The sequence below is a fragment of the Nilaparvata lugens genome, chromosome X (genome assembly GCF_014356525.2).
Source record: "Nilaparvata lugens isolate BPH chromosome X, ASM1435652v1, whole genome shotgun sequence".
Taxonomy (NCBI): Eukaryota; Metazoa; Arthropoda; class Insecta; order Hemiptera; family Delphacidae; genus Nilaparvata; species Nilaparvata lugens.
In genome coordinates, this window is record NC_052518.1 from 28,115,447 (window position 1) to 28,141,411 (window position 25,965).

The 25,965-nt window shown below is 34.0% G+C and overlaps 2 protein-coding genes across 2 annotated transcripts; one reads left to right on the forward strand and one right to left on the reverse strand.

The window, feature by feature from the left end:
• The first annotated feature begins 7,098 nt into the window (after positions 1-7,098).
• Positions 7,099-22,068, forward strand: LOC120354534. The gene is made up of 3 exons (XM_039441870.1): positions 7,099-7,256; positions 16,009-16,342; positions 22,019-22,068. The coding sequence occupies exons 1-3, from the start codon at positions 7,215-7,217 to the stop codon at positions 22,066-22,068; spliced, it is 426 nt and encodes a 141-aa protein (XP_039297804.1). The 5' UTR covers positions 7,099-7,214.
• Positions 10,354-15,966, reverse strand: LOC120354937. Its single transcript, XM_039443112.1, has 2 exons — positions 14,676-15,966; positions 10,354-11,731 (listed from the first exon to the last, which is right to left on the reverse strand). The coding sequence occupies exons 1-2, from the start codon at positions 15,216-15,218 to the stop codon at positions 10,385-10,387; spliced, it is 1,890 nt and encodes a 629-aa protein (XP_039299046.1). The 5' UTR covers positions 15,219-15,966; the 3' UTR covers positions 10,354-10,384.
• Positions 22,069-25,965: the final 3,897 nt, after the last annotated feature.

Consider the following 25,965-nt stretch of genomic DNA (forward strand, 5'->3'; position numbering starts at 1 on the left):
ACTGTATTCCCCGTGCTGGTATTTGCCGATGGTTTTTAGTAAAACTTGTTAACCCAAACTTTTTAACAACCGTTTTATTTACCAACGTGGCACATTTAACAAGAACAGCTATCGTTAACGTCCATAACCTACATATTTGGGCAGATGAGAATCCTCATGCCATCAATCCTAATCGTCCACAACATCAGTTTTCAGTAAACATTTGGGCAGGAATCATAGGAGATCATCTACTTCTGTTCGAGCTTCCTCCCAGGCTTAATGGCATAATCTACTTAAACTTTTTGAGAGAGGAGCTATTAATCTTACTTGAAGTCTCTTACTTGAGTTAATCTTACTCTTCAGTTGCACCAGAACATTTGGTTTATGCATGCTGGAGCTCCAGCACACTTCAGTGTTGCTGTTTGTGAACACCTGAATCACAGCTTTCCAAATCAATGGATAGGCCGAGGTGGGCCAGTACCATGGCCAGCTAGGTCACCAGACTAAAATCCTTTGGATTTTTATCTTTGAGGACACTTGAAAACCTTAGTATACAATACTCCGATTGATACCATTGAAGAACTCCAATTAAGGATTTTGAATGGAATAGAAATGATAAAGCAGACTCCTGGAATATTTGAACGGGTCCAACAATCGATGAGAAGACGTCTGAACATATGCATTCAGAACAACGGAGGTCACTTTGAACATCATCTTTAGTCTTTTGGTATAAAATTAATGTCATTTAGATATGTTACTTTCATATAAAAATAAGACTTTTCATAAAAAACCGAATATTTTATTTGCAATCAGCTACAACTTATGAGATATTAGTTCTCTCCTCATAAAACAGCAAATATTGTGGTGTATGTACTACATAAGAATACATTTTATTCAACCTTTATTTAAATTTAGTTTACACAGCTTATGCATGATTCTTTTCAGAATTAAATTCTCAACAATTTTTATCACGAAAAATTATTTGTTTACTGGTCATTAAAGAAAGTTATTGGGCATCAAACGTAGAAGTCTGTGTTTTTCTGCTTACATTTTTTGCATATTTCAACTTTTCTCTCATAAACTACTCACACTACAGCTTCCAGACTAGTTTTATACAATTTTTCAGATATTTTTCCATATGAATCCATCATAAGTTTTTCAAAAACTAGTCCCTAAACAATTCAGCATCAGTGTATTTCACCAGAGGAACTGAATTCCGGACGAAAACTTTCTCCCTGTATAGCTCGCTGATGGAGCGTTTATGGATATATGTTTATAGGAATTTTTCTCTTATTTTTACCTCTACTGTCACGTATTAAATTATTTTACCATAATTGAAAATCACCCTGTATATAAAAGCGAAATGACACTGATTCATTCACTCACTCACTCAATCACTTATTCATTCCTAATCAACAGAACTAAAAATCGACTGGATCAAATACGTTCAAATTCGGCAGTTATATTCAGTTGGCCATCTAGAGACGGATTTGAAAAAAAATCCAAAGATACACCCAAAATCTGATTTTTCCAGCGTTTCTCTGCGTTCTCAGTTTTTTCAAGAAATGATTGGCAAAAAATGTTCAAATTTGGTACACAGGTTCAGCTGAGCTATACTAGTAGTTTTGTGAACAGTAGTCCTCGCGCAGTCCTCTCGCAGCAGTCTGCCTTAAAATACCTATTGGTCGATTTATAGGTGGTGGCTTCCTCCCCACTGTTCACATGAAGTTTATATCACTATGAGATATAAGTAACGAGGGGAATGCTCCGATGTGTCAATTGTCGAATATTGATGACTGTGTGAATGCGTGTGTGTATGTGTTGTATCGTTTTCATATGTCCCATTATTCAAACTCCTATTCACGGACAAGGGCTTTGCGGAAGCTCTTTTGTGAATAGTATTTTTGTTTGCATCGGTTCTCACATAAAATTTTAAGGTTAATTTCCACCATCAGTTACATTATTCCAAAATGTTGATATGAGTTGTGTACTTATAAGTTTAAAGTTAATTTCTACTGTATTATTGATACATTATGATATAGTACCAAATTAACCTTTCAGAAGTGCTTAGTATCTTTAAATTGTTAGTTATAGGTATCTGATGAGATGTTTTTTATTTTGTTGTATTGCTGATGTAAACAATAAAACTTGAAACTTGAAATTTGAAACTTGATGCCATATATAATACGTAAATTATATATACATACGTAAAGAGATATTTATGATTTTGTATTATTATTTTCTTATTTTTAAGTTAACAGTTATAAACCACAGTCTCCTCTAATATTGTCGTGCCGGCCAGATATCGGTGTACCGTATAAATCACTAATGGCTGTTTGGGTTGTTGTATCGACAATGCTAATAATTTGATGTTAACTATCATCAAAAGCTTACCGAGTTGAAAGCAGAGAAAAGTTAGGAGAAAATACTATGCTACTTCGAGTTATCAATTGCATGCCTCACTGCATGCAATTAATAGTCTACACGACAGCTGATTTTTTACTAAGCTACATTGAGATATTAAATTGCATGTGTCAATGCATGCAATACATTAATAATCCACTCAACAGTTGATTTATGATGAATAAATAATTCAATAGTCTGATTTTCACTTCAATATTGGCGTATGAAGGAGGCTCTTTTTCCTTTTATATTATCCTTAAAATGCAAAATTTTCAAAATCCTTGTATATACGTCGACGTGCAATTTAAAAAGACCATACCTGTCAAATCTCATGAAAATCTATTGCTGCGTTTCGCCGTGAATGCGGAACATATGAACATAAAGAGAAATGCAAAACCGTCGACTTCAATCTTAGACCTCACTCCGCTCGGTCAAAAATGTTGTATTGGAAGTTAAGTTCCGCCTTAAGTTAAGACACCTATATAAGTTCCGCCCAAGATCGGCGGTTTTCGAGCGTTTTTCCTGCGTTGTCTAGGTCTTCTCAAGAACTAATTGACAGATCATGTTCAAAATTATGCCATGTTCTGAATTACGCCAAAGTTACGCCCAAGATGGACGGTTTAATTGCGTTCCCTTTGCGTTTTCTGACATTTTTCAAGAACCAATTGAGATAAAATGTTCAAACTTGGTACAGAAGCTCAGCTGGGGTCTAGAAATTTTGTCTTGAGAGGGCTTAAAACTTACGCCAAAGATACGCCCAATATAGGCGCTTAGATGATCCAGCCGGGGGTCCAGGGGCTCTGCCCCTGTCTAGATGGATAAAGCGAGCGAAGCGAACCTGCCAGCTAGTTTGAAATACTTTTTACATAGTTATTTGTTCTGAAAGAAAAGATTGTTCTTGTTCCACAAATACGGACGTTACCGTAATATTGTTCGTCAATCGTTTAAATTTTTCTCATAAGTATATAATATTCACTAAAATATGGCATTTTTACTTATTTGTTATTGTCATCAGCATAATTATATTGCCAATAAAATTTTTATCATTAAACGGTATTTCATTATTTTCTCTTCATTCTGTGAGGAGTATCCTATATTGTTTACCTTTTCCTTCCCTTGCTTAATATCAGTAAGGTTTTTCTTTTTCAGGTCTGCTCACATAATATGTGTAAAAAATGTGTAAAGAATAACACATCAGTTAAGGAAGGACTTTTGTACATTATTATGAAATTGAGTAACTATAGCCTAATCAAAATTTCAATGGCAAGTCCTAGTTGCGTATATGTGGTGCAATATTCTTTCATATATATATTACCTATCAGAAACACAATAATTATCAAAATATGTCATCTGTTTATATATATATATATAAGAATAGAATATTGCACCACACGCAACTATGTCAGGACTTGCCATAAAAATGTTGATTAGACTATAGGTACTCAATTACATAATAATGTACAAAAGTCTTTCCTTAACTGATGTTATTTTTTACTGTAGGGTAAGCTGTTAAGCTATAATATATAGGCTTACATTATAACCCAATGTTCAATGCAATGCTCAAATATTACTACATAATATTAATGATCAAATGGCATAACTAGTCGTGTCTTTAGAAAAACAGTGTAAAGCCCCGCACACACACATCGATTTTTGCTCGTACGCTATTTTGCCGTCCTTATGAATTTTATCAGATTAAACGGAGCTTGACAAATATCATCTGTTTAATCTAATAGAGTTTATAAGTACGGCAAAATACCGTACGAACAAAAATCGATGTGTGCGGGGCTTAAGGAGGGTGTAAGTTTATTCAATTAAAACATACCATATAATTGTTTATAATTTCATATAACCCAGTGCTAAATACAATGCTGATATAGGCCTACTGCATTGAAACACATTTATGATATGAATAAGTAGAAATCAAAAAAATTATTGATTGGAATTGCATGCTCGTTTGCGGGTTGGACTCAATTTTAATATGTATCATGTAACTGATGATCCACATCTCACTATATAGGGTGAAGTTGATAAGTTTAGAGGATAACAAAACCAATTCAAGTGAATAATGATCAAACAAAAATTGTTAAAGTGTCACAATAATATTCAAGAGATCAACACAATCATTCATACAAAATGCCGTGCTACCAATTTCTCCTAAATAGGTTGGATAGCATTTCACACCTATTAACCTACAGGAAGTTATCGGCTCCAAAGTGGTAGATTCTTGATAAACTATGAATGGATCTATCGCCTATGAATGAGAAGTCCAGTTTTCAGAGCAAACCAACTTATAATCTTCAGAAGAATTTTGGCAATATACAACACAAATCCACAATACAATACCTTACACACTTAAACATCCTAGCATCATTACAAGCTAAAATACTTATCCAGCTTATATAGTTGAAAACATTACAAAAACTGTTCAAAACTCAATATTAAAAACATTATAAATTTCAATTAAACAGAAAAATATTCAGAGAGCACAAAACACTTTCCATAGCCAGCCACCATTTTTAGAGAAAAAACAAGCACAAAGTACAGAGCAAAGACCACACCTCAAAATCAGTGTCAATGTTATGGACACGTCATTGATATTGAATTCCAAAAAATTATAAATTACAAGTTTAGAATTTACATTTTATATTTGTTCTCAATAAAACTTTATTTCGAAACTGTTATTTTAAATTTATATATCATCTATATTTAAATAATCTATTAATTCTGTTTCTCTGTTTCGGTGATACCATGGAATGCAACACAATTATTTACGATAAATTCTCAGTTAAAAAGTTGTCCGCATATCGATTACTCTGATATTTACTATCAAGTTTTATAGATCTCGAATTGAAGATTCGATTCCAATCGAGAAAAAATGTAATATTACAAATACCCCCCTCTTGACATAAAAAATTTTACTGTTTGAGAATTTAAAGAAAAAAAATTACGTTGAAACTAATGGAAATTGTTGAAATTAAATTTGAAAACAGTAACAATTTTTTCTATAAAAACATTACATGTCAACTATAATTGAAAATTATTATAAAAATTCATCAATAGCATTTGTTATACACTTCCAAAAAATATTTCAAAGTATAGAATATCAAAATTACTTCTGATTTGGCTTCATAATTTAAGGAAAATATCTCAACGGAAAGTTTAATATATATAAAGAATAGTTTTTGAAATTGCACATAGAAAAATTCAATTTTTATTGCATGAAAATTTAGTATGTTGAACAAAAAAAAAATTTTTTTTTTTTAATGAATTGATGAATTGTTACATTTAATTTTCACATAAAATTTCAATAAATCAAAAAATGTTCATTTCTTTCACTATTGACACAGTTGATTTTATTGATGCAAATTTTGGAAAACAGTCCGTTAAGGCACTCAGTATGAATTTCAGTTAAGTGTGACTCCAGTGTGATGACATCAGTGTTGGGCTGATCCGAATACTCGTAGTGTTGGGCTGATCTGGATGCACGTAGTGTTGGGCTGATACTTGTAGTCGACTGATGCATACCAAACTCGATACAGGTGACATCTCAGTTAGCATTGCCTCATGCTTGTAGTAGACGGCTGCATACCAAACTTGATACAGAGTCACATGAATTTTGTATCATATAATTATACAATGTACATTTCAGGCTTGAAATGACAATGTAATTCGTTTTTTTGGAAAAGAGATAGATGCTGCATACAGGATTAACTTAGGTGAGGATTAATTTAGGTAAGGTTTGGTTTTTTGATATTTTCAGATTTCAAGGTTTAGAGTTCTGCATACAGGAATAATTTAGGAGAGGATTTTTTGAATCAATTCTTTCATGATACTGTGACTGTTATTCTGAATTCAAAGTTGTGAATGTGAGCATGGATGGCAATTACCTCCAGGTAATGTGGTAGTGTTGAAGTTTGAGTTACATGGTCAGCAATAGGCGTTGGCATTGTCATTGGCGTATGCTTTGGTGTCGGCATTGGCGTTGGCATTGTCGTAGGCATTGGCATCAACATTGCCAAAAAAGGAGGTTGGTAGCGCTGGCTACCCTGCATGGTTTACTGAAAGAGTGCTCTGTTGAATAAACCATTTTTAAATAGTTTGTTCTGATATTGATAAAGTAAGCTATGGCCAAGTGTATTAGTGATCAGTGAGTTACCAGAATTGTCTATCCAAACGATGTAAACCGGTGAGTTGAATGAATTACATGAGCGAAACACAACACACAATGCTTGGTTAGCTTTGAAATCCATTATTAGTTCCAGTTTTCACTTGTCAAATTTTACGTGAAGTCAACAAACTGTTTGTGTTAAACTGATAGTGTTTTGTCATCAACCTGTACAACAGAGTTGAGGACCCGGTGCAATCAGCTTTTATTGCGGGCGCATTGTCTTATTGTTACCATAGCAACGAGTCAAAAACAATATTCCACTGTGAACTGCTACTTGTCCTTGAAGATGTATGCGTGCGCACACTGACTGCTACCGTTCTGTCACTAGCCTGCAGCCGCGAAAGTGAAAGTCGATCGACGTGAGCATTATCAATATTCAGATAAGAAGCGGGATTTTGAGCGTGCCTTTTGAAAAATGTTTTCCACTGTCACGAGAAATAATAATATTGACATTTTTCATTCTTATCCACCTGTTTTCTATAGCCTACCACTGTTCCTTCTCATTCCTTTCATTATTCAGGAGCTTCCGCAGATACCTTGCCTTTAATGCTCTCTTGGCACTCTTTGCCTGTCCTGCCCAATTTTTCCCCAATTTAATCAATAAAAAAAAGACTAATGTTTTGAATCAACTTCTCCAATATAAATAAAATAAAACTTCATTATGAATTGCGAAATAAAGAAATTTAAAACACAGAGAGGAGCTATCAGAAATAGAAATAGAAATATATTTATTAGCCGATAAATACTTAAAATAGTACAGTGGGCCATGTCACATATAAACATCTCAATATAAAAAAAAAATACAGGTTACAACATACCTATAAACATCAATCAATAATTATAACACAACAATTCTCGTAATTATATAAATATATCAGTCAGCTTGGAAGAAATTATTTATAACATCACAAGGGAGATCAAAGAACTCTCCAACACTGTACAGTGGGTTCTCTAAAAGCATCCTTTTCACTTTTGTTTTGAAAACAGATATACTCAGATTCCTGGAACACAGCGGTAATCTATTGAAAGCTCTTATTGATAAAACGTCAGATTGACACTGCAACTTTCTCAATCTTACATAGGGAACATCCAAATAATTACTCTGTCTAGTGTCGTGCCTATGCATTTCTGATCTACACTTCAAAGTATGCAACTCATTTTTTACTTTTATCAGAAGAAGCATAACATACAAACTGAACACTGTCATAATATGTTGTGATTTAAAAAGAGGACGACAATGCGCATAGTAGTCTGAACCAGTCATTATTCTTAGTACTTTTTTTTGGAGTAATAGAATTCTTCCCACATTAGCTGCCCCTCCCCAGAGAATAAGCCCGTACATCATTACACTCTGGAAAAACCCAAAGTATGAAATCTTCAAATACTGATGAGGAACAAGATTTTTCAGTCGTCTTAACAGAAACACCACCCTGCTGAGTCGTCCACACACCCAATCAATGTGACTTGTCCAAGTTAGCTTGGAATCCAACATTATACCAAGGAGTTTAACGGTTTCAATTTCATTCGTCACGTTTCTCAGATTAAAAATCATTGTCTGCGTTTTCGCTTCATTCAAAGAAAGGTAATTAGCCTGGAACCAAGCCGATACATTCTCATAGGCATTGCTCATCTGGGTCCTCAGCAATTCCAAATCAACATTACTGGAGAACAATGATGTGTCATCAGCGTAGCTTACAATCTGGTTTTCCATGTATAAAGAAATATCATTCACCATTATGATAAACAATAACGGGCCGAGTACCGAGCCCTGTGGAACCCCATACTCTATATCACGCGCATGAGAAAAACAACCATCCACACTAACTGTCTGCTTGCGATCCGTCAAATAAGACATCAAAAGCCGATTAACTGAACCCCCAACACCATAGTAAGAAAGTTTCGACAACAATATACTGTGGTCAACAATATCGAACGCTTTACTGAGGTCACACATGGTCACACCTGCAAACCCTTTCTTTTCAAAGCTATTGAGAACATTTGTAACAATTTTGTTGACAGCATCTGTAGTTGATCTACCGGTTCTGAATCCAAACTGAGACGACGAGAAGAGACCCTTCTCTTCGAAATATTTCCCTAATGATCTTGTTATCACAGTCTCAAATATTTTTCCAAAGATTGGCACCACCGATATAGGCCTGAAGTTGGCAGGATTATCCAGACTCCCACTCTTATAAATTGGTACTGTTTTAGCATGCTTAAGACAGTATGGAAAAACTGCATCCTCGATACAGTGATTAATACAGGTGGTAAGTGGATACACAACAAAAGATATAACAGATTTAATTAGTGAGCTTGAAAGTTGGTAAATATCCCTACTGGTGCTATTTTTCATCTTCAATACTATGTCGCTAATCAATTCACAAGATACTGGACTCAGCTGAAACGCGGACTCAGGAGGAGGAGTAACATTTATGATTTGTTCAGCAGATTTAGGTGGTTTATTCTTTATTGTATCACGTAATTGTTTGACTGACCTGATAAAGAACTCATTGAAAGTATCAGGTGTTATTGAAATTCTCTCTTTTGTACACTTTGCTGTTTTAGACTCTTCACGGATGATACTCCAGGCTGCTGAACATTTATTTGACGCCTTATCAATTTTGAGTGCATTATATTGTAATTTAGCTTTATTCAGTTCATAACGATATAGTTTCCTCACATTCCTGAATGATTGTTTATCATGAGCTAACTGACTTATCCGATACTTGTCGTATGCTAACAAAACACAGTTTTTCAAGGTCAATAATGATTGGTTAATCCAAACCAACGTCATCTTTTTACTTGTATCTGACATTTTCCTTATCATTCTCTTAGGGAAAAATTCGTTAAATAGTCGCAGGAATAGGTCAAAGAATGCATTGAAATTTTCTTCTCCACCAGGAAATATAAGAACACCATGCCAGTTGACTGAACTCAAGCTTTGACAAAAATTCAAAATTTTATTACTTGTTATAGGTCTAATAAGTCTAGTTGGACCGCCCAACCTATTATATCTACTTTTAAAATCAGGGGCAATATTGTCCAGCAACACTCTGAAAGATAGAGAATAATGGTCACTTAGAACGAAATTTTTTACTTCTGTGATGTATGAACTGCTGTTTAAATTGGTCGCCACATTATCCAAACAGGCTGCACCTCGAGTTGGCTCAAAGCAGGTTAAATGTAAGTCATTCGCTCTCAAAGTATTCATCAATTCAATAGTCTCTCTGGAATCATTCTCAATTACATTTATATTGAAATCCCCACCAACCACGAATTTATACCCAGTTCTATTCATAGTTAATGATAGCAATAGTCTCTCAAGGCTAGCATGGAACATATTTAGATCACCACTCGGTGAACGGTAAAGAGCTACTATTACTATTCTCTGTACTGGAAGAACTATACACGCAAATTCATGGTTCAATTCTGAGCAAAAATTTTCCACATTTATTTTCCTGATTGGATAATTTAGACTATCAGAGACAAACAACGCAACTCCACCGTGTTTCTTGTTACTTCTACAAAACGCACTGATCAATGAATAATTTTGGAGTTTGATGAGTTCAAGCTCCTCAGTCTTCATCCAGTGCTCCGAGAAACACAAAATGTCGATCTTTTCCTGTGAATTTATCAATTCCACTTCTGGTGTCTTGTTACGCAAACATTGAATATTACAGTAAAGAATGTTCACACTATTCACCGTACTCAAATTATTTTTTCTTGAATAATTTGATTGTAATGGTATTGAGTTTGAAATATCATCTTTTTTAGATGTACACCCATTATCTGATGTCCGAAATTGATCATATTCAACATCGGACAGCCCTCCTAGTTTTTTAGTATTATAGGCTCCCCACAGCTAGCAACTGAATTATAATTCAGCTCACTTAAAATACACTTGACAATATATTCTTTACCCCAATAATTCAGGTGCAGACCATGCCGTGTATGAAACTCGATTCCAAGCCCACTCAACTTAAAAACTGTAACATTTTTAAAATGCTTACTTATTTTATTAATCTCTTTATTTGTCCACGTAATAGCTTCATTCACACAAGACCATTTAGGAAGATCATATCTATAGGGGACATCAAAGACAAAAACTCTTGTATGCCTCATCTCTTGAAGCCTACGACGCAGTGTTGATATGAATTCCTTGGCTTCATTCCTAGACACATCAATTGTCCCCGCTACGAATACAGCTACATCTCTTGGTCCAAGGTTAGAACAATCAGTTATAGATTCTTTGGTTACATCCTGAAATTTAGCGCCAGGCTTTAGAATACTTTTAATGTCAGAATTATTACTTTTATTAATTAGTTTATTAACAACATTTCTGCCCTGACTATCCATGTACAGTCTGATTTTTGTTTTGGGTGCTGATATTTTTGTTGCGGGTGTTGTGGAAGAAAGAGGTTGTTTATTGGGTTGACTAGGCTTTGAATTTATCCGACTCCTCCTCTTCTTAGTAGGCTCACTACTCAAAGTCTGTGAAAAATTGTTTCTAGTTTCTAGGCGGGTTTTGTTTGTTATACTAATTTTGGAAGGCACTGAGGCATTTACTGATATTATTGGGAGTGCCATATTGTAGCTATTTTGAGGTTTCAAAGAATTACATATTATCTCCAAGACATGCCATCTATACATGTTAGTGTCAAAATTATTAAACTTAATAATCGTATCAAGGCAGCTATTCGTATCTTCAGTTCTAGATTTTACATAACTTTCGAGGTGGAAGAGAACAAAAATTCCACAATCATATGAATTTGTCTGCTGCAAGCAAGTCATATGAGTCACCTTTTTTGTATCAAAAATGGGATTCAGTCTTTCCACTAGTGCATCCAGTGTTCGCTTATTAAAATTCGATAGCGAGTCAAAATTATAGAAGGATTTGTCAACATAATCATAAATAACCAGGCTCCAATGTGTGCCGTTCCACCTCGAATTTGAATTAACAGAACAATAATTGTCATTAAGTATGAAAGCAACATTCTTGTTGACATACAGATCTGAATTGAAAAAAGAGTGAGCATAGTCACCATCGTTAATTAAGAGTGCAACCACAACCGGGTCCACCACAACTAGGTCATTATAGCTAGAAAACAAAGACTCAGTGTAACCACTTATATCGTCATCACTCAGCCATTCCCTACTGATGAATGAAGACAACCGTTTATAGTTGGCCAAACGAAAATGGGTCCTTCAAGGTCGAAGCTTGCTCTTGACACCACCACCCGTCTCTACCAACACTGTTGCCACTTTGTACTAAGGGTGGCTAGTAAGAGAGAAAGTGAATGTGTGTGTGAGAGAGGGTGTGATAGTGAAGTATTGTTATTGTGGGGAGTATTGTTTGCCTTCTCTGGATTGTTGACTATGACGAGGACAATATAGTTCACAGTTTTACAAATGTATTGTACATAATGCTTTTATACTATATATTTATAATACATATAACTTTCAACAGCTGTGCTGGTGTTTGAAAAATAATAGAAGCATGAAAAGGAGTTGAAATGTGAATAGGCCGAGTCAAAAATATATCAATGAGTTTTTCTGAGAAATATAATAATCACCTCCTCACGCATAAATGAACAATTCTGGAAAACACTATGAATACCTTCAACCTTTCAACACCATACTGGCTCTGCTGGCGAGAGGAACTCATTCTGTCATTTGCAGTTCTGTAAGCAACTTCGCTCCGTAACTGATTTATATTGACTGTGGAAAATAGCAGAGTAGTGAGTTATAAATTTTATTAATGTTTGTATATATTAAGTTATGTTCTAAATTCAGTATAAAGTGGTAGAATAGTTAGTTTGTATATTTTGTATATTACAGTATGCCATCTAAGTTTTTATAGTGTTTTTATAGCCCAAAGATTAATTTATTGAAATGGACTGTACAATTGAAATTGAAACACCGCACACACCGCACAACACCACCACACCGCACAATATCGAAACACCACCCAACATCGGAATACTGCACACACCTCCAACTAAATCAGGATCACGTAGAGGAAGAAGTGATATTGGGAAGCAAGAAAGGAATATCATCTGGAATGTCTACAGATTCTTCCAAAAGATAGCCGAAAACCCCGATAGACTTGAATTGATCAATTTTCGAAAAGTTCAAGAGGTTACAGCTGAAGCATGTGGAGTTGGTGTTACAACTGTAAAGCGAATACGGAGACGTGTAGATGACTCGGATGAGGAAGTGAAATTTGATACGCCTCGAAAAAAATACTCCAGAGATGCAAAAGTGGTCAACATGGACAGTTTTGATAAGGACATGGTGCGCCAATGTGTATTTCAATTCTATGATAATGGAGAGTATCCTACGTCTGAAAGAATCAGAACTGTTTTGAAAGAGAAGATTAATTTCAGTGGGAGTGTTGAATCCGTCAGAAAAATCATAAAGAGTTTGGGTTTCAGATTTAGGAAGTGTAATGATGGTCGACAATTGTTAATGGAGAGGAGAGACATTGCGTGTGCACGAGCAGTTTTTCTCAGAAAAATGCACGAGATAAGAAGAGAAATTAATCCCCGACCAATATTCTACATTGACGAAACGTGGGTCAATCAAAATCATAGCCGATCGATGATATGGCAACACGAAGACGGAAGTGGTGGATTGAAAGTTCCAGTTGGAAAAGGAGGCCGATTGATCATTCTTCATGCTGGATCAGCTCAAACGGGGTTTATTCCTGAGTGCAAACTAATTTTTAAAGCAAAGAAGTCCACTTCGTTAGATTATCACACCGAAATGAACGCTGACATTTTTACAGATTGGTTCCGGAACTTTCTCAATCTCCTTGAAGAGAGTTCAGTGATTGTGATGGACAATGCAAGTTATCACTCTGCGCTGACAGAAAAAATCCCTCGCACCAACTGGAAAAAGGTGGATATCCAGAATTGGCTAGAATCGAAGAATGTTTCTTTCTCTGAAAATGAGACAAAGGCCGAATTATTGTCGAGAAATGAAATAAAATACGCCGTGAAGGAGTATGAAATTGATAGGATCGCACTGGAAATGGGCCATGAAGTGGTTCGTATGCCACCCTATCATGCTCACTACAACCCGATTGAGCTTGTGTGGGCACAAGTGAAAAATTATGTAGCCACAAAAAATAAAACATTCCGATTGGCAGATGTTGAGAAACTTATGCACGAGGCTATTGAGAGGGTGACTGTGGAAGATTGGAGGAAATGTGTGAAGCATGTAGAAGAAATTCAAGAAGATGATTTGAAAAAAGAGTGCCCTCGTGATTTGGCAATGGAATCACTTGTTATTACAATAACAGGAGACAGTTCATCTGGTGATTCCGAATTTGAAAGGGATTAAGAATGAAGAAGCAGAAAAATAAATTAATGTATACATGTGTAAATAATGTATAAGTGTAAATAATGTATATTAATGTATATGTGTAAATAATGTATATGTGTAATTAATGTATTGAAATATGAGATGAAAAAAGATGAAATGTGAAAAAGGTGAAAAGAAAAAAGATTTTAAACACGCCTGATTGTACAAGTACTTTCAGCCAGTCCAAAGCCTGGATGAAGTGTGATGGGAATCAAATGAGAATTCATGCAAACTGAAAAATGCAGAGTGAAGTGGGCACTACAAGAATATTGGCTAAAATAAATAAAATTACATCACTCCACTTCCAATTGATTATTATAAAAGTCTTCAAGTAACCTTTATGAAGTAATAGCTCAGTTTATAAATAGTTGCATTTATAAAGAAAAATCTAATCATCATTATAAAATTGGATTTATTGATGTCATGACTCAAGAAAGAGTTATACATTATACATAACAATATTATTTCCTTCATTTCATGATGTTAAAGAATATAGCGGCTGATGGGAGGAGGTAACGGGGGATGTTATTGTTCTAACCTCAAAGAATGACACAATAGAACTTTTGTACCTGACGTGCTCAAAAGAATTTGTGACAGGTAGTGACGGAAAAGAGGAAGAGGGAAGGTATGAGAAGGAAAGAGCGATGTTCAGGGTGTAGAAATATAGTCAATGTATATAGACTGGTCGAGCGAGGGGTGGACAAGAGTGGCAACATTGCAGTGGCCTTGAAGGATCCATTTTCGCTTGGCCGACTATAGTCATTGTGCCGTCCTGGGCTTTGGCGGTGTGGGTATCAGCATCAGTTTGAGTCTCTGTATCCTTGGCACTTGCAGCATCCATACGCTGCAAACGTTGGAGATCCAACTCAATGGACCGATTCAGGGCAGCATTCCGCTGCTCCTCCATCTCCCGAAGTCGACTTTTTAACCGTTTATTTTCTTCCTCCAGAAGCAGCAACTTTTCATCCATAAATTCATGAGCAGGGCTTTCAGAGGTAGACGATTGATCTAATACACTTTCTTGTTCAGTAGCATCACTAACATGAGAACTATTTGGAGAAGGAAGCGGTGACGAAGCATGATCTGGGTCTTTATTATGATGTTTGTGCGCACCACATACCTCCACAGTTCCATCACAAGAAATTTTTGTTTTAATAGAAGCCGAACACTCCTTATAAAGGCATCTCCATGTGATAGTATTGGTAGTAATTGAGCGGAAAGAACAACGGTACTTTTGGCTTTTGTAAATAATTCCCGGTTTGCCCTTTGTAGTTTTGAATTTAATAATGTCATCTGCCATTTTCTTTAGAACAAGTATTTAAATCCCAGACTGAAAATTATAAAGAGTTACCTGCTTTAAAAATGAAAGATGTCTAGTGCAGTATTTCCATTACTAGGGTAAAAGGAAAGTATAAGGGAAGAAAAAGTGCTAAGAGAGCGGTCAAAGCAGGAAATAAGGAAGCTCCTGAAAAGAAAAGGAATAGCCTATAGGAAGAGGAAAAGAGAATCAAATTAAGACAGGTGTAACGTAGATTTTCATCACCGCCGTTAAGACGAATAGGAGCCGCAAGTAGCTTTCAAAAACTGCCGCCGAAATAGCCGACTTGCGCAGTTCGCAGGGATAGGTAACGGTACTGCCTGGCTCACAGTAAAGCGTCAGCCGTTGCCATAGTGATGAGACGTGGTAGAACAGCTGATCGCGATTGAAGCTCTGACAGCTCTATAGAGATAGATAATCAGTTCGAGTCGGCTTCAACCAGCGTTATCATACTCGATTGAAATCCACCCTAAAAGGCCTCAATCTCACGGTTTATCCCACGTAAACAAACAACAAGCAAAAACCAACCACACAAAATGGAGTCAAAACTTCGTTGTACCGGTCACTTACAGAAGTAAACGCTTTCACCCCAGCCCACGCTTGAAAATATTGGATTCACGAAACAGGTACTTCACAACCTAATAATTACAATCACTGTACTCTATAGGATAACTTTTCCACTAATTAGCACGTAAACGAGAAAAATTGCAGAGCACCAAATACTTTAAACCAATAAGGTAGCCCAGTGCTACCAACATCCTCACATCGCTACATCGCTATTGAGATTGATGGTTATAAGTTCAGGAAAGATCGAGCCATGGCGAATGGAAGAGTGTCGTTTAGATGTCTTAAAATCGGATGCTCAATGACGTTGAAGACTAACGCCGAGATGGAAAATGTATTAGAAACAAATCGGTCGCACAATCATAATGATTCAGTTTTGAATACTACGAGTCAAGATGGTGTGAATGACGTTTCCATCCGTGAACGAATGTCTTATGCTGCAGTCCTTTCTTCTCCACCTAGTTCTTCTCCAATGATGCGTGATATGGGAGTAAATACACCCAATGCCAGAACTGTGTCGCCAGGAGGTGAGAAAGTCAACAGTAAAGAAAGTAGTATTGCCAAATTGAAAGTTAGGAAAACAGTAAATAAAGTGAATGTTTACATGAGACAGGTTTCTGTAGAGGTTAGGAACAATGTAAACAAAATGAGTCTTGCTTTGTATCAAGTTGATGAATTCAACTTTCAATCGAAAATTGAAAAGGTGTATGCAAAGCTTTATCTAGTGAACATGACTAACTTTTGTAAGCAAAATGGCTTTGTTGAAACAAATGAACCCATGAATAAAATCATGTTCTTGAAGAAAACAAAGCACAAAGTCACCATTGATGTGTTAGTATTCAAAGGTTGTTTCAAGTTGCTTACTTACGAGATGATGACAGTGAATCACATGATGAAAGGGTATTCCCCAGCACACAATGATTAGGAATCCTGTGTTATGCCGGGATTCAGAATAGCATAATCGCTATGCAGTGTATGGTAAGAGTCCATAATTGTGTCTTTTTTTTTTCCTGTAGCCTATTTTTCTTGGCCCTTAATCTTTTCAAATTTCGATTCTTTCCTGTCTTTGTGTAATGTTCAGTAAAATTCTTCTATGATGCATATCTTAACCAATCTTGTCCATAGTCATTTAAATTTGTATTTTTTTCTGAAATAATTTTGGAAGTTAAAGTAGTAGCTTATTTTCCTAATCTCTAAATTGTTGATAGAACTTAACTTTTCTAAAATCTATCCATTGTAGTGTAAATAATTGTTTGCTTGCGGTATATTTTTTCATCATGTATTACATATTTTAATTATGTCTATTTTTTGTCAGGTATTATATTATGTAACTAGGTTTTTCAGAGCAATTTATGTCCCATTTTCTCATCTTTCATTGCATATCGTGCCATAAGCCATATGTAATTAGGTTATAGCTTCCTTCTGGGCTTTTAACCCATTTTACATTTTATATTTTTTTTTGCTGTCCAATACTTTGGATTTTTGGTAGACAAGTAGGTGTGATTCTTTTAGAGGTGTGGGCGTGAACCACATATGGACTCGATTATCTGACCTACTTGTTTGCGATATAAAAACCTTAAGACTGCAACATCAAATGTTTGTAAAAACTTTTGCATACTTTTGTTTTTGTGGTCCGATACTAGAGTCTGCTATCACATCGCCTTACAGACATCTAAGAACTCTCCACCCAGTCACAATAGTCAAAATATTTTTTCCTTCACCAGTTGTTTTTGTGGGAGTGATAGCTCACAGTTATAACAAATTAGAGTCATACTTGGAATCTACAAAATTCCATAGTAGAATATTTTATTAAATATACTTCCTTATGGAAGTTTAGAACTGACATGTAGGATAGGCTCTAATTAATCTTTCTCTTCCTTGTATTATTTAGGAAATTTATTTACTCAATTTTTCTTTTTCTCTTATTTGTAATTCTTTTGTTATAATAATAAAACTTCAAAATTTTAAAGTATTAATGAATTGTGTCGCCATATATATGAGATGTTCAATATAAATTGAAGTTAACTTGAATAATGTTTTCATTAAATAAAAAGTCTTGTCATATTATTAATTGAAATGAGTTAAAGATTAAAATTTCTCTAAAGTTTCTGTAATTGATGTCTTTTTCTAAATTTTAAAAACTGTTTGTTCTACAAATTTTGATATGATTGATTATCGTTTGAAATGGATGCTGGAGTGTATGTAGAATTTTTAGTGGGGTTTGTTGATTAGAATTTTGCTGGTATGTGATTGTTTTTTGAGATGGAAACCCATTATTGCCTAAAGAAGGAATAACAGAGGTTATGACTTAGAGAGGCAGTAATGAGATAATATTTTTTGTGTTGATTACTTATGCTGATTGCCATAGATGCAAAATAATGATTAATAATGTTGATTGCCATAGATGCAGATTACTTATGTTGATTGCCATAGATGCAGATGATTACTTATGAATATTGATTGCCTTTGAAGCAAAATATTATTGATGTTTTGAATGATTTCTTGTTTAATGATTGATAGTAAAGTTTTGTCATGAAATGTAGTTTGTGTTTAGAACATTGAAAAGTCGAAATAAAACTATAGTATCCAACAAATGATGATTAATAATATTAAATAATTTGCTTTTTATACAATATTTGAACAAAAAACTAAAATGAAAATTTATAAATGTGTCCACATAAATAATTTTGAATCCCTGAATGATAAATCATAAATGTGAAATGAATTTGCTATAAATGCTATAAATGAAATGTTATACTAAATGATAATGAAATGCAGATATATTGTATTATGAAATGATTGTGAATAGAAGACAAATTGTCTGAAATTACTGAAATATGTATTGAAATTATTTTTATTGTGATGATCTGATTTTTTTTTAATTTTGATAATGATACAGGATGTAATGAAATTTATGTAACATGTATTTGTTTATGTTCTAAATTTTGAAGAATGGATTAAATTTTGTTATTTGAACAGTGAATAAATGGAAATGAAATTTTTTTATTAAAATTTTGTAATTGATGTCTCCAAATTTCACAATATATGTATTGCTGACTGTATAATAAGATGTTAACAAATTTCATTTTTATATTGATTATATACTTAGAAATATTTTCATGTGTATTAGATTGTATTGGTAGCATAATAAAAATTTTCTTTTTAGTTTATAAGCATTTTAAGATAACAGGTACAGCATGGACATTAACATCGAAATAATTATCATGTGAATCTCGAAATCAACAACAAGTGAACGCCATGAAGAGTGTTAAGAACATTTGGGTGATTTTCGAACTAGTGTGACTCATTAATTGACTATCAGTGCCAATGTTGATGCCAATGTCAATGCCAATAACTACACGATGTCTATGCCAATGTCGATGCCAATGCCAATGCCAATATCTACACAAATAACTACACCAATATCTATGCTGATGCTTATGCCAATGTCAACGCCAATAACTACACCAATAACTACGCCAATGTCTACGCTGATGCCTGTGCCGATGCCAATGCCAATATCTACGTTGATGTCTACGCTGATGCCTGTGCCGATGCCAATGCCTGCGCTAATCAATCAATCAATCAATTTATTCAGCCTGGCAATACAGTAGTACATAAGGCTAAGTCACAAAATATTTTATAAAATTATGATACATAATAAAATCATAATTAGGTCGAAATACATAATAAAATCATAATTAGGTCAACATACATAATAAAAAATCCTTAAAATGAGTAGAGACAACAATATCAATTAATAGCATTCAATAGTTCACCCATAATAGGGCTACGTTATAATTAACTATTTCATGTAATAGTTGACGTTAATAATTTAATCTACCTACCACTGTCCTGAATTCCTCTAAAGAGTAGAATGGATTTTCTATGAGCCATTTTCTTAAATGTCTGAGGAATACAGGCAGGGGAAGGGTACGGAAAGAGGCTGGTAAAAGGTTGAAAAATTTTATCCCCACTATTGGAAAACTCGAAAGAGATTTGCTGAGTCTGCACCTAGGTACATGCAGATCTCCACTGGCCCTAGTCGGATAATTGTGAATATCACTGGCAACCGTCAGTAAATTTTCTCTCAATTTTATCTCTTTCAAGCCCTGATACAAAAATTCATTGAAAACTGTTAATATTGAATTTTCCTTGAATAGAGGTTTACAATGATCTAGGTAATCTGCATTGCTCATTATTCTGACTGCTTTCTTCTGTAAAACTAATATTTTTTTTACACCTGAGGAATGGCCCCATAATCTGATACCATAAGACAGGATTGAATGGAAAAAAGCATAATAAGCTTGTTTAACATAATTATCAGGCAACTCACATTTTAGTCTCCTCAATAGAAATATATTTCTGCTTAGCTTAGAGCAAATCATTTCAACATGATGTTCCCATAATAGTTTAGAATCCAGCATGAAACCCAGTAGTTCAACTGGGTTGTCTGTCCCGCTAGCATTGTTTAATGAAAATGTGATTTCCTGTGTTTTAGTTTCATTTAAAACAAGTTTGTTAATAGAGAACCATTTTTTAGCTTTATTGTAATGATCAAGAAGTGAGTTTCTTGCAAGGTCTATTGTGGAACTGGATGCATAAATAGTGGTATCGTCGGCAAACATCAAAGCCTAATATTATGAAACATCTAATATTATGAAACCAATCAAATAAATTGAAAGAAATATAAATTCAAGGACTTACTCCTATCTCCTGGTGGAAATTCAAAATAAATAAACATTAGTGACCTCTACTCTTGTGCAGGTTTCCACGTTTTGAGAACCTCTGGTTTAGGAGTTATGATTGATTTTTTGATTTACCATATAGTACATGGTACATACTATGAGTGGGACATACTATAACTCCAGAACCAGAGGTGCTCAAAACGTGAAAACCTGCACAAGAGTGGAGGTCTATGAGGAGCTACTCTCAGCATAAATTGACGTTTTGAGCCATCACAGTTCTCAAGTAATTCCCACTCATAGTATGTCCCATGTACTATATGGTAAATCAAAAAATCAACTATAACTCCAGAACCAGAGGTGCTCAAAACGTGGAAACCTGCACAAGAGTAGAGGTCTATGAGAAGCTACTCTCAGCAGAAATTGACGTTTTGAGCCATCACAGCTCTCAAGTAATTCCCATTCATAGTATGTTTCATGTACCATACAGTAAATCAAAAAATCAATTAAAACTCCTAAACCAGAGGTGCTCAAAACGTGGAAACCTGCACAAGAGTAGTGGTCTATGAGGAGCTACTCTCAGCAGAAATTGACGTTTTGAGCCATCACAGTTCTCAAGTATTTCCCACTCATAGTATGTACCATGTACTATATGGTAAATCAAAAAATCAATTAAAACTCCTAAACCAGAGGTGCTCAAAACGTGGAAACCTGCACAAGAGTGGAGGTCTATGAGAAGCTACTCTCAGCATGAATTGACGTTTTGAGCCATCACAGTTCTCAAGTAATTCCCACTCATAGTATGTACCATGTACTATATGGTAAATCAAAAAATCAATCATAACTCCTAAACCAGAGGTTCTCAAAACGTGGAAACCTGCACAAGAGTAGAGGTCACTAATGTTTATTTATTTTGAATTTCCACCAGGAGATAGGAGTAAGTCCTTGAATTTATATTTCTTTCAATTTATTTGATTGGTTTCATAATATTAGATGTTTCATAATATTAGGCTTTGATGTTTGCCGACGATACCACTATTTATGCATCCAGTTCCACAATAGACCTTGCAAGAAACTCAGTTCTTGATCATTACAATAAAGCTAAAAAATGGTTCTCTATTAACAAACTTGTTTTAAATGAAACTAAAACACAGGAAATCACATTTTCATTAAACAATGCTAGCGGGACAGACAACCCAGTTGAACTACTGGGTTTCATGCTGGATTCTAAACTATTATGGGAACATCATGTTGAAATGATTTGCTCTAAGCTAAGCAGAAATATATTTCTATTGAGGAGACTAAAATGTGAGTTGCCTGATAATTATGTTAAACAAGCTTATTATGCTTTTTTCCATTCAATCCTGTCTTATGGTATCGGATTATGGGGCCATTCCTCAGGTGTAAAAAAAAATATTAGTTTTACAGAAGAAAGCAGTCAGAATAATGAGCAATGCAGATTACCTAGATCATTGTAAACCTCTATTCAAGGAAAATTCAATATTAACAGTTTTCAATGAATTTTTGTATCAGGGCTTGAAAGAGATAAAATTGAGAGAAAATTTACTGACGGTTGCCAGTGATATTCACAATTATCCGACTAGGGCCAGTGGAGATCTGCATGTACCTAGGTGCAGACTCAGCAAATCTCTTTCGAGTTTTCCAATAGTGGGGATAAAATTTTTCAACCTTTTACCAGCCTCTTTCCGTACCCTTCCCCTGCCTGTATTCCTCAGACATTTAAGAAAATGGCTCATAGAAAATCCATTCTACTCTTTAGAGGAATTCAGGACAGTGGTAGGTAGATTAAATTATTAACGTCAACTATTACATGAAATAGTTAATTATAACGTAGCCCTATTATGGGTGAACTATTGAATGCTATTAATTGATATTGTTGTCTCTACTCATTTTAAGGATTTTTTATTATGTATGTTGACCTAATTATGATTTTATTATGTATTTCGACCTAATTATGATTTTATTATGTATCATAATTTTATAAAATATTTTGTGACTTAGCCTTATGTACTACTGTATTGCCAGGCTGAATAAATTGATTGATTGATTGATTAGCGCAGGCATTGGCATCGGCACAGGCATCAGCGTAGACATCAACGTAGATATTGGCATTGGCATCGGCACAGGCATCAGCGTAGACATTGGCGTAGTTATTGGTGTAGTTATTGGCGTTGACATTGGCATAAGCATCAGCATAGATATTGGTGTAGTTATTTGTGTAGATATTGGCATTGGCATTGGCATCGACATTGGCATAGACATCGGTGTAGTTATTGGCGTTGACATTGGCATCAACATTGGCACTGATAGTCAATTAATGAGTCACACTAGTTCGAAAATCACCCAAATGTTCTTAACACTCTTCATGGCGTTCACTTGTTGTTGATTTCGAGATTCACATGATAATTATTTCGATGTTAATGTCCATGCTGTACCTGTTATCTTAAAATGCTTATAAACTAAAAAGAAAATTTTTATTATGCTACCAATACAATCTAATACACATGAAAATTATTTCTAAGTATATAATCAATATAAAAATGAAATTTGTTAACATCTTATTATACAGTCAGCAATACATATATTGTGAAATTTGGAGACATCAATTACAAAATTTTAATAAAAAAATTTCATTTCCATTTATTCACTGTTCAAATAACAAAATTTAATCCATTCTTCAAAATTTAGAACATAAACAAATACATGTTACATAAATTTCATTACATCCTGTATCATTATCAAAATTAAAAAAAAAATCAGATCATCACAATAAAAATAATTTCAATACATATTTCAGTAATTTCAGACAATTTGTCTTCTATTCACAATCATTTCATAATACAATATATCTGCATTTCATTATCATTTAGTATAACATTTCATTTATAGCATTTATAGCAAATTCATTTCACATTTATGATTTATCATTCAGGGATTCAAAATTATTTATGTGGACACATTTATAAATTTTCATTTTAGTTTTTTGTTCAAATATTGTATAAAAAGCAAATTATTTAATATTATTAATCATCATTTGTTGGATACTATAGTTTTATTTCGACTTTTCAATGTTCTAAACACAAACTACATTTCATGACAAAACTTTACTATCAATCATTAAACAAGAAATCATTCAAAACATCAATAATATTTTGCTTCAAAGGCAATCAATATTCATAAGTAATCATCTGCATCTATGGCAATCAACATAAGTAATCTGCATCTATGGCAATCAACATTATTAATCATTATTTTGCATCTATGGCAATCAGCATAAGTAATCAACACAAAAAATATTATCTCATTACTGCCTCTCTAAGTCATAACCTCTGTTATTCCTTCTTTAGGCAATAATGGGTTTCCATCTCAAAAAACAATCACATACCAGCAAAATTCTAATCAACAAACCCCACTAAAAATTCTACATACACTCCAGCATCCATTTCAAACGATAATCAATCATATCAAAATTTGTAGAACAAACAGTTTTTAAAATTTAGAAAAAGACATCAATTACAAAAACTTTAGAGAAATTTTAATCTTTAACTCATTTCAATTAATAATATGACAAGACTTTTTATTTAATGAAAACATTATTCAAGTTAACTTCAATTTATATTGAACATCTCATATATATGGCGACACAATTCATTAATACTTTAAAATTTTGAAGTTTTATTATTATAACAAAAGAATTACAAATAAGAGAAAAAGAAAAATTGAGTAAATAAATTTCCTAAATAATACAAGGAAGAGAAAGATTAATTAGAGCCTATCCTACATGTCAGTTCTAAACTTCCATAAGGAAGTATATTAATAAAATATTCTACTATGGAATTTTGTAGATTCCAAGTATGACTCTAATTTGTTATAACTGTGAGCTATCACTCCCACAAAAACAACTGGTGAAGGAAAAAATATTTTGACTATTGTGACTGGGTGGAGAGTTCTTAGATGTCTGTAAGGCGATGTGATAGCAGACTCTAGTATCGGACCACAAAAACAAAAGTATGCAAAAGTTTTTACAAACATTTGATGTTGCAGTCTTAAGGTTTTTATATCGCAAACAAGTAGGTCAGATAATCGAGTCCATATGTGGTTCACGCCCACACCTCTAAAAGAATCACACCTACTTGTCTACCAAAAATCCAAAGTATTGGACAGCAAAAAAAAATATAAAATGTAAAATGGGTTAAAAGCCCAGAAGAAAACTATAACCTAATTACATATGGCTTATGGCACGATATGCAATGAAAGATGAGAAAATGGGACATAAATTGCTCTGAAAAACCTAGTTACATAATATAATACCTGACAAAAAATAGACATAATTAAAATATGTAATACATGATGAAAAAATATACCGCAAGCAAACAATTATTTACACTACAATGGATAGATTTTAGAAAAGTTAAGTTCTATCAACAATTTAGAGATTAGGAAAATAAGCTACTACTTTAACTTCCAAAATTATTTCAGAAAAAAATACAAATTTAAATGACTATGGACAAGATTGGTTAAGATATGCATCATAGAAGAATTTTACTGAACATTACACAAAGACAGGAAAGAATCGAAATTTGAAAAGATTAAGGGCCAAGAAAAATAGGCTACAGGAAAGAAAAAAGACACAATTATGGACTCTTACCATACACTGCGTAGCGATTATGCTATTCTGAATCCCGGCATAACACAGGATTCCTAATCATTGTGTGCTGGGGAATACCCTTTCATCATGTGATTCACTGTCATCATCTCGTAAGTAAGCAACTTGAAACAACCTTTGAATACTAACACATCAATGGTGACTTTGTGCTTTGTTTTCTTCAAGAACATGATTTCATTCATGGGTTCATTTGTTTCAACAAAGCCATTTTGCTTACAAAAGTTAGTCATGTTCACTAGATAAAGCTTTGCATACACCTTTTCAATTTTCGATTGAAAGTTGAATTCATCAACTTGATACAAAGCAAGACTCATTTTGTTTACATTGTTCCTAACCTCCACAGAAACCTGTCTCATGTAAACATTCACTTTATTTACTGTTTTCCTAACTTTCAATTTGGCAATACTACTTTCTTTACTGTTGACTTTCAATAAAGACAAATCCCTACCTACTACATTACTCAATTCTACTATCTCACTAGGATTTACTTTTTCAATAACAGTAACTAGGCCTATATTATCTGAAACTTGAAATAATTGATCTTGTATCTCAACACTACTATCATCCTGCTTCAATTTGCTTTCATCTTCATGATTATCAATCAATGTTTCATGTGTATCTTTTAATAGAAGGTTTATACTAACCTGCTCTAGTCTTATGCTAGCAAATTCTTGCTTCATATCATCAAACCTAGCACTTTGATATTGTTTCAAATTATCAATCTTATCATTTTGCTTATCAAACCTAGCATTTAGCTCATCAAACCTAGCATTTTGCTCATCAAACTTTTGTG

Excerpts from the sequence above, each read along its gene's own strand:
- LOC120354937 (XM_039443112.1), bottom strand. The coding sequence starts at position 15,218 with ATGGCAGATGACATTATTAAATTCAAAACTACAAAGGGCAAACCGGGA. Across the intron at positions 11,732-14,675 it reads CCCAGGACGGCACAATGACT|AAACGGTTGTCTTCATTCAT; the intron begins ATAGTCGGCCAA and ends TTGGCCAACTAT.
- LOC120354534 (XM_039441870.1), top strand. The coding sequence starts at position 7,215 with ATGAATTGCGAAATAAAGAAATTTAAAACACAGAGAGGAGCT. Across the intron at positions 7,257-16,008 it reads TTAAAACACAGAGAGGAGCT|ATCGCTATTGAGATTGATGG; the intron begins ATCAGAAATAGA and ends TCACATCGCTAC. Across the intron at positions 16,343-22,018 it reads AGGAGGTGAGAAAGTCAACA|GGCTTGAAAGAGATAAAATT; the intron begins GTAAAGAAAGTA and ends TTTTTGTATCAG.